At 36.6% G+C, this 10,156-nt stretch overlaps 1 protein-coding gene across 5 annotated transcripts in view; it reads left to right on the top strand.

The window, feature by feature from the left end:
- The window catches only part of ADD1 (adducin 1), a 63,321-nt gene that overhangs the window by 28,862 nt on the left and 24,303 nt on the right, over positions 1-10,156 (top strand). For all 5 annotated transcript variants that reach the window (XM_057365297.1, XM_057365293.1, XM_057365295.1 and 2 more), the window contains exons 2-6: positions 3,095-3,307; positions 4,461-4,623; positions 5,740-5,891; positions 9,044-9,124; positions 9,515-9,664. In XM_057365297.1, coding sequence (XP_057221280.1) covers positions 3,113-3,307; positions 4,461-4,623; positions 5,740-5,891; positions 9,044-9,124; positions 9,515-9,664 — 741 coding nt within the window. In that variant the 5' untranslated portion in view covers positions 3,095-3,112. The remainder of the gene's footprint in view (positions 1-3,094; positions 3,308-4,460; positions 4,624-5,739; positions 5,892-9,043; positions 9,125-9,514; positions 9,665-10,156) is intronic.

The following is a 10,156-nucleotide window of genomic DNA, read 5'->3' as shown; positions in this document are numbered from 1 at the left end:
TGTGTGTGTGTGTGTGTGTGTGTGTGTGTGTGTGTCTGGGCAGCCTATTGTGATTTTCAGTGTGACTTTCCAGTTTATAGAACCACTGGCCATTTCCTCTGGTGTGCTCAGCTTCATTGTTCAGATTCTTTTTACTTATTTATTGGTATTCATATTACTGAAGCTCTTTCTGCAGAGTTCATCATGCCTTACTCCCAAAGGGTCTTTCAAGGAAACTCATAAATAAATTTCATTGGATTTGCACAGTGTTGTCATGTATGTCTGCATCTAGTTCAAAAGTCGATCCCTTTAACATCAGTAGCTGACAGCCATTAAAGCAATTACTATTACAGTTACGTTAAAACAGTTAATTATTAGACCTTGCTGGGAAGATGCCATTAATTTTGAGTGTCTGCAAAACTGAGCTATGAAACAGATATTTAACCTTAGATATAAAATGATCACTGAATGTTAAGCATTGATTTTCACGTGAATTTATTGCCACTACATAGTGGTGAAGTAGTAATAGGCTTCCCAAGACATTCTTGAATGCCATCATGTACTTGGATGGAGGAGTAATGCGACTTTGGCAAGACACTGTGATCCCATTTTAATGTCGCCTGTGCAGAATGTGAGGGACCAGCTTCTCTGCMATGTGCGTAGGAAACAGTGAAGTAATTATGTGTGTCATTCATTTGGAAATAGGTTTTGGTATTCTGAAAGTAAGATGAAATTAGTGTAAATAATTAAATGCAAAATTACATTTGCAGACTGTGTACAGTTTAATTTAAATCAGATTGTGCATACCCATATACAACATGACACTTAAACATAGCCTGAACATTGAATGCCTCAGCAGGCAGGAGGGGCGGCTGTTGTTCTCTGCTGGTGGTAAGCTCAAACTTCTTCATTTTCCTATGCTTTGGTTTTAAGGAAAGACACATTCGTGGCTGTGCTCAGCAGCGTGTAGTATAAAGTCTGAACTGCTTGAGTGGTTCCAGTTATCTTCATTTGTGGAGTTGCCCTGTGCTGTTTCTAAACTCCCTGATTTTTTTTTGATAAGGAGAGGCCAATGAAGTTCAAGCTTTGATTGGGCCGAGTGAGCTGTTACTTTATAAGAGAGTAAGGCACATGTTGGGGTCTGCAAACTGGTTTTTTTTTTTTCAACAAAGCCTGGATGTAGAGGCAGTAGTATGGCTGATAGAGCTCAAAAGGTTGTAAAAGGTGTTAGTGAGCCTTTAAAAGCATTTTCAAGGAAGGAAGTGGCAGATGGTGCTGGCTGGAGGGTTGTGAGGAGGAAGAGAACTTAGAAGGAGTGTATTAGACGTCTGAAGTATATTACTTTGCTATAACTTCACTTACTTAAAATTTCCTAGGTCTAATACCTTAAAAGGTTTTCCTTGCAGATAAAAGCATTATTTCTTCTTGCTGTACCCTGTATTTCTCCGTGGGTGAAGGAAAGTGAGCAATTTAAAAAATAAAGATGCGCATGTGAGATTTAGAGAAGAAAACAGTTGACATGATGTTTAAAGTCTAAACTTTAAAATTAAATATTTTAAACACTGCAGAGGTGTTTTTGTGTGTTTATTTAGTAACCTGGTGGGTGGAAATTATTGAGTGTTTAAGTGCTAGCATAGATTTTTATGATAGTATCCTATTCTGCAGAGTCAAGGAAAATACTTTCTTTTGCTCATTGTGTTCAGCTGTCTCAATTCAGTAGTTTGTTCATTCTGACATAAGAAATGAGTTGAATTTTGAAACTTTTTTCCTAATGTAAGAATTAAAGGGAGTGAAATCTGCTAATTCTGGAGTCTTGAAGTAGATAATTTTCTTCATCATAATGATTTTGTTTAACATAATCTGCATTTGAAAATTTATGTAAACTCGTCTTTTCTCTGTGCATCCACATCTGAAGTGGTCTTAGCTAATAAGTGTGCAAATAAATTACTAAGCAAATTAAAAACACTTTTAGATGAGTCCCTAAGAAAAATCTAAAAATGACAAAAGAGTAGAGAAAATGGCAAAAGAGTAGAGACATGTAAAAACTTACTAATTATAGGTGTAGATGATGAAGGATTACTTAAATGAAGATATATACAGTCTTTTCTACTTAGCTGTAATTTAATATATCAGATCACCARGAATTGGAGGCTTGAATCTCTTAAGTGTTGCGAGGGTGGCTTTATTGAACTGTCTTTGTCAGTGGAAGGCTTCAAAATTATTCTGAGAAGGATTTTGGAGTGAGGGTTGTAATRCTGTGCCCAGAAAACTGGGATAATGTTACACAAAGGAATTCTAGTGAGAAGGAGGAGGTGTGTATGAGCAATACTGGCTGGGCTTTCAGCCTTTCTGGTAGATACAGGCAGTTGCTGACTACAACATGTAAAACTGAAAGGAACTCTGGCCAGGGAGTGGGGGCTGTGTGTATCTGTGCTTTCCAGATTCCAAAAACCACATGCTAATGTAGTGGTGTGCATGTTATTGAATGAAMCTAAAATAGATGTGGAACACACACCTCGGGTTGCAAAGTCAGGATTTCTGAGTTTGTATCCAGAAATGTGTTGGCAGTCCAAGCATGTTTTGGTGGGGCTGATTCTTCATATTAGTGAACATGTGTAATAKACTAATTTCAGTGATTGTTTAATTACTGATTTATTCAATATTCTTTTTCTTATGTCTGCTTTAACTTTTAAAGAAAAAACAAAAGGGCAGAAGCCCCAAACCAATGAGTTTAGATCTCGTGTGTGGAACTTCTGTGTTTGTCTCTGAAAAGGTTTGAAGGAACTTCCATGCCTCTGAAAATCAGGCTGGCCCGGCAGCTTAAAGAAATTAGTTTAAATGGGAGCACTCATATTAGTTTTGTGTTGYATGAATTTACTTAGCATACTGGACTTTTCATATATGTTAATCTACTTTTTTGATCTTTGATATTAAAATCCTTTTCCCTACTCTAGAATATTGCTATCCAGTTGCACAAACATGGTTTCTATGTTTGAGAAGACATACTAATTTTAGATGGATTTGGACTTTTACTCTGAAAGTAGAAACACATATGAATTTCATAATTATTTCCTTGCTTGATTTACTTATTCCTCTTCTCCATCCTTCTTCATAGGTTCCTTAAAACTGTGCTATGAATGGTGACTCTGGTGTGGGGGTGGTGACTTCACCACCTCCAACAACAGCCCCTCATAAAGAGAGGTATTTTGATCGAGTTGATGAAAATAATCCAGAATATTTGAGAGAGAGAAATATGGCACCTGACCTTCGCCAGGATTTTAACATGATGGAACAGAAGAAGAGAGTCTCCATGATTCTTCAAAGCCCAGTAAGAAAAGAAAGTGCTCAATCTTCAAAGTGACAAATTTAATATCTTTATTTTTACTTTCAGTACAGAATTGGAGAATTTTGTGGTGCCTCAGATCCATTTGTCCTTTGTTCTTGTTGGCCTTTCCTGATTTTTTCCTCATGCTATCTGTTTGAATTTTTATGGTCTACTCATGAAGCRGCTCTTCATTCTGACTTTCAGAATTCTCTGTATAATCATAAACATATTTTTCATATTTTCCATTGAGTCCTTTTGAAATATTTTTTCACTGGTTTCACATATTCATTTAAATGTTTAGAAGTAACTTATACARGGCAGGTCTGGCTTATACTCTAATATTCTTTTGGATTTGGACATATGAAATATTTTTATATATCTCTTTCTGAAAAGCTGCACTGTAATTAACTATGAATGATTGACATTTATTATTGAAGATGTTCCCTTGGGGAGAAAGTACACAAACAAAATTTCTCTCATGACATTTGTTCCTTTTGCAATAACTATTGGGTGACTTTGGATACAAAACATTGCGTGACTTAACTTCATTTGGAATAGGGCTGTGGTGGTATATTCACAATTTTTCTATTAAGTCAACCCATTTGATTGATGGAAATATTAATAAATCACTTACTAAAAAAGTAATGACTTAATGATTACAGTACTTCTTTTTTGGTACAAATTCTAGTGTACAAAAGGAGCTATCAGCAATACTAAAAGCTCTTGTTTTCTTCCTTCCAAGTTATAATATATTAAAAAAAAAAACCAAACAAAAACCCAGGAAAAATGTAAACAACCCCATGTCTAAATGGGTTTTAAAAATTTAATGCTCATTGTTTTCTGTGTTCCTGGATGCCTTCTTGGCTTTTAGTTACCTGTGAGCCACAGTGACARATTTTCTCTTCTGGTTTTGCTACTTTTGTTTTTACTTGAAGAGAGATTGCTGGAATTTCCATAAAAAAATCCCAAGTGACTCATATCATTGGAGATCTATAGAGCAATGTTTCGAAKTTATGTTATGCACCCAGTAATTCTGCCCTGAGGTGTCTTTAGAAGAGGTGTAGGTTGATTCCATCAAAGTGCTCAAAAGAAGCTGTRTATGGAAGGCTGAAGTTCATTTAAACATGCATTAAAACATGCAATGTCTTGTTACTAGGCCTTTTGTGAAGAATTGGAATCCATGATCCAGGAACAGTTTAAGAAGGGGAAGAACCCCACAGGTTTATTGGCTTTACAGCAGATTGCAGATTTYATGACAACGCACGTACCAAATGTCTACCCTGCAGCACCTCAAGGCGGAATGGCTGCATTAAACATGAGTAAGTGCACCTTCAGTCATCAGAGCTGAGCTCCTTTTTTTCTGTTCTTGAAAGTCTTAAAATGAAGGCARTGTGAATGAAATAAAAAGTACTGTGAAGTTCAAATGCTATCCTGTTCTGCTAACACGAACACCGAACACATGAAATGATTAGTTTTTGCATACCACTGTGGCATTTAATGTGATTCATGTATATAGTTTATATCAAAAGCTATTTCAAGGATGGTGTCTTAATTGAAAAGCCTGATAAGTCAGTGCTATTAAAAATTTTAAATATTTAAATATTGCTAATTACCACATGATTTGTCTGCAGGAAAATAAAACACTCATTAGTAGTCTGGTAACAGTGAAGGTCTTTAGAAAATAATTATTTCTGCCATTGAAATACTGTTTGCAGCTTTCTCTTGTGAAGTGAAGCTTTAGACAAGAAACATCAGCAAGCTAAGCAAAGAAGGAAATCAAAAACCAGAATGTGTGAATGCATGTACACACGGGTTTTGTGTTAAGATAACATAAATTCTTGCCTGTGCTCCAAAATATATCTTTAGTTTTGACTGTAGCATGGCCTGGTTCTGCTTTTTCACGGTTACTTTTAACCACTTTTCTAATTGCTGTAAGTAGAGCTACAGTATTTGTATTATTTATCATAATCTTTCTCTCTCTAGCTTGTACTCAATTTTTCTTAATTAAATGAACCTGTGTGCATCTTTTTAGGTGTGTAATTCTCCTTGTCAGGAATACCTGTGTCTCAAAAACTAGAATAGTTGGGTTACATTATTCTTATAACAATAAAAACGTATTTTACAAACAATTATTAGTTTCAGAGAGGAAAAAAGTATTTTGCTAAGGAATGCACTGTCACCTTAGCACTAATTTATAATAGGGAAGGAAATGAATGCTGAGTCTACCAAAGCTGAATAACCTTGCTCAATAGTGTCATTATATTTGTGTTATGTAAATTATTACATTGTAGGAATGAAAATTTGCTATCCATTTCTTAGGTTAAAATGTTCATATAATCCAGTAAGAATAACCACTCTGTTGGTGCATTTTGCTAGGTTTGAACTGATCCTGAATGCAACCTGCTTGTGCTTTCTTTACCCATTCTCCTCTTCAGGTCTTGGCATGGTAACACCAGTGAATGATCTGAGAGGGTCCGACTCCATTGCTTATGAAAAAGGGGAGAAGTTGTTACGATGTAAATTGGCAGCTTTCTACAGATTAGCAGATCTCTTTGGCTGGTCTCAGCTTATTTACAATCATATAACAGTGAGTATTGAATCAACAGATAACTGAACCAATTGTTTTAACATACAAGAGAATTGCTTCTCTCCCCTATCTGTCATTTTCTGTTTGTGTGTGAGAAGAGCAAAGTGGTATTGAAAGCAGTATAATAGTGAAGAGATTTGTCATTGCATCTCAGCTTGGATGTCAGCTACCACAGTCTGAATATAGTCTTAAGAGAGCGTGCATGAAAATTCTTAGGATGAAATTAAGACTCTTGAAAGACTCAGTCTTTTAGTGTCTCAAATGCTTTGAATAATTGTACTTATTATTCTACAAGGTTGTTTCTTTGTTTTCTTGATTTTTTTGCTAAGTACTAAAATATCTTCTTAGTCATTCAGTTGAATTTTGTAGTTCAGGTACCAGTCTTTTTGATAAAGAAGTCATAGTATTTCTGAACATGAGCGAGCTCTCAGCTTAATGCAGCGTGCCAACAATTTTCCTGGTGACTGAGTAATCACTGGCAYCCATAAAAATAATGACAAGGAGGTCAAATCAAGGAGGTTTTATAYGCCAGAAGAATGATCAACATGAGTCTCATGAGTAAAGTCACAGCTGTGGTGTGCAGCCCCATCAATTGTTGTCCTAACAGAGCTGAATTGTTTTTTATTCTACATAGTAGATGTTGTCCTTTATGTATTTTCAGCTCTTCTAGTTGCAGTTGAAATGAAATGTGGTAATCTTATTTTTACTGCTTTTTGAGAATTCAAGGCATATTATTTGTGAACAGATGAAGATGATAAATTGTATGTGTAGGCATAGGATCAAGGCAATTGGTTGGATCGTTCGGTTCCTTTTGTAAGGGAACATATCCAACATGATTCTTGTAAACAACTCTGTACCACCCCCAGATTTTTCATACGTGACAGGAGAATTGATTTTGTGGAAGGGACATTAAYGCAATGAAAAGATGACTAGGCAAGCATGTTTGGAGATGGCTTTCTAGTGTAAAGTTCAGCCCAGGGAATGTTTGTATTTTTAGATAAAAAGATAAATGTGATGAAGAGCAACATGTCAAGAGGAGCGGTTGAGGCAAGAATGTGTGATTGGGGTGGAATGCCTCAAGTTTGCTTTCTTTGGGGAGGAGCAAGGAAGATGCTRGTAGAGGTAGTACCAATTGAGGTGGAAGGCAATCAAAGCACTTGGAAAATGAGATTCTGAAAGTGTTTTAGACACTTCTGAATGGCASAGGTACTGGGAAGCTCTTGGTTTGTCAATGGCAGTCCCAAGTCATAGTTTCCTGTCTTTTACAAACTTCTGCAGTGAGCAGCATTCTGAAAGGTGACTGAAAGATATCATTTATCTTCAGAAGCTGATATAGAACAAGGTTGTTATGTTTATTAAGTAGTACTGAGACACCCCTTGGAATGTGGTGAATGCTACACTTCATGCAGTGCTGGAGTTTGACTCCAGGTTTTCTTTTTTTTTTGTGAGTGGAATGCTGTAATTTGTGATTGCATTCGAATTAAAAGCTTGTGCCAGTTCGCTTGTGAAGTAAGAGAAAAGATAGATCAGCCTTCTGTGAGGGTCATAAGCCTGTGTATTAGAGAATGGCACATGCTCTCATACCCTCACAATTCCTATCAGGGCTCTGGGTGGAGTGTTGTTGCTTTTTTGAATCCTTATCAATCACTGAGAGTTCCTGTATGCAGAATTGTTCAGACTGGTGCAGTCCRGACACAGAAGCAGAATTACAGAGCATCAAGAGCTTTCATGCCAARTATAATAACATTGAGTCACTTGGGTACCCCCAGGGTTTTCATGTCAAGTGCAATAACGTAGAGTAAACTTGGGTGCCTCCAGGGTCAGGCAGAATTTGATTTTAAAGGTTTACAGAAGGTACCCATCATTCACCAGGTCTTGGTTTGCTTTGAGAGCATGAGCTGTTTATTGGATCTARTCTGTGAGTCTTGCTGCTTGTTTGTCTTCTATTTGAGCTTTCTTMTTAGCTTTTGGGGCATTTTGAATAATACCTCTTTGTCTTGCATAAATAAGATGGGGATTTTTGTAGATCATTTACACTTTGGTAATGGAGAACTACTTTGGTGATTCATAAAAGTACAGGTTAACTTTAACTCACTGCTTCAGTTTAAGGCTCTTATGCTGTAGCATGCTCCCAGCTGGTTGTAAAGTAAGCTAGATCTGTGCTAGAAGCTTTTGCATGACTGCACAACTACTTATTTTAGATTTTTTTTCCCTGYAGTAGAATCTTGCCAAGGATATATGTATTTAATGTTGCAAGTAGTAGAAGACATGAGGCAGAAGCAGCATAAATTAGCTGCATCTCAGGGAAATGCAAAACTCATAAATAACTTTTAATTTAAAAAAACCCAAACAACAACCAAACAAAAAAACTCTAACCACAACACAAACTACCCACACTGGGTAGACTCACAGCAAAGTAGGGAGTTGTCTTATGTGTCCATTAAAATTTAGGAAGTCTATTAATTCACCATCAAGAAACACCTTAACTGTCCTGTACTTTCCATTGTAAAGACTTCTAGGAGATGCATCCTAAGATGTGAATGCTTTGAAGCCAAAATTGTTTTTGCACGATAAACCCCTAATTGTGTGAATGAGACTAGAGGGAAAAAACGTAAGTGAAGGTTGGGATATTTGGCAGAAGTATCCCAAGTGCGCTGTACTGCTCACAGATGTCTCACAGGAACCAAYATCAGTGATAAAGCCCTTTTCAGCATCAAGATGTAGATCTGTGGGCCAAATTCTTGTGTTTTCTTACAGCCTTCCRTTTCATRCCTTATGTCTTACTAGGGTGGAAATACAGTTGGAGTGTAAACTYGTTCAACTAAAAAAAATTACTTTCTTCCCCATTTCTCTCAGTATTGTACCTTTTATCCTTAGAGGTTGAGTTGTCATTATAACAGAATATAAGGGGTTGCWAAATTCCACCAGTCTGAAGGACTCCAGCATATACCTGCCATCTGTTTGTGTTCAACCTGAGTTAATTAACTGTGCTGGGYATTGATTATCTGTTGTAGCATACATGAAAGGCATATTGTATGTTACAGGCATATTTGCYCATTCTGGGATCAGAATGTAACTTTATTGGTTTGGGGTCTTTTTTTATGCTTTAACAAAAWTTCCTTAGTAAGTCTTACTCTTTGTTTTATCCTTAGGCCAGAGTAAATTCTGAACAAGAGCACTTCCTTATTGTACCTTTTGGACTCCTCTATAGTGAAGTCACTGCATCTAGTCTGGTAAGCAATYGCTAATTTTCATAGCTGTAAAATGTCACTTTAAATTCTCTTCTACAGAATAAAATATTCTTGCGCAATATGTTTAGATTAATTTTATTGAACATGACTGGTTTTGGTACTGCTGAGGTATCTCTGAGAGATTTCTTTGCCCATGTTCACCACCATGTTCACCTCCAGTTGTTCTACCTGTAAAGAAGAGCAGGATTATTTGGACAGTGAATCAATCACCTCATGCTCTTGAAAGCTGCTGGCTKTTTAGTCCAGCTTATTGAGGGAATAGGCATTTCAGGTATAAATGATGACATCTGGTTTTAGAGCCTCAAGAGTAAATACTGAATTAAATCTGGTTTTTTGACTCTTGATAATGAAAAGAATTGTTTTTATTCCCAGGTTAAAATCAATATTCAGGGAGATGTGGTTGATCGTGGAAGCACTAACTTGGGAGTAAACCAAGCTGGTTTTACATTGCACTCTGCWATTTATGCAGCTCGACCTGATGTCAAATGCATTGTCCATATCCACACGCCAGCAGGAGCAGCGGTAAGCTTGTGTCTGGGTTTGTCTTCTGTTGTGTTCCTCCASCCCCCCCAAAGGGGAATAGTTGGGTCCCCTTAATCACAGATTTGCTTCCCTTTTGGAGGACAGAGAGCCTTTAAATATGGTTCTGCTTGAATCAGTCAGATCCTTCTTAATGGGTTGTTACCTGAATGGTGAAAACAGTAAAATGAGTTCTATCACTGGAAAACATGGATTTCATGTGTGTGTCCTTTACCACAAAGGCCAAGTCTTTTGACAGTGAGTCATAAAAGCTTTAGTATATTTTATTCATTTTGTAAAGCACAATTTTTCAAGTTTTTCTGCAATATTGTAAACTTTCCTAATATCTCTCYTTGGAACAACTGATTCCAAGTCAGTTCTTCCTCTCAGGAATGTTTTGAGAAAATGACTCTCAGTGTCCACATTCTGATGATTTGTTTTTTAATTAATTGATTAATCAGATAAATACAGCCATTTTAAGGCTAAATGATCAAA

The sequence above is a fragment of the Malurus melanocephalus genome, unplaced genomic scaffold (genome assembly GCF_030028575.1).
Source record: "Malurus melanocephalus ecotype Western Australia unplaced genomic scaffold, MMel_1.1 scaffold_50, whole genome shotgun sequence".
NCBI lineage: Eukaryota > Metazoa > Chordata > Aves > Passeriformes > Maluridae > Malurus > Malurus melanocephalus.
The sequence above is the reverse complement of the archived record's forward strand: the minus strand, read 5'-3'. Positions and strand labels throughout refer to the sequence as shown.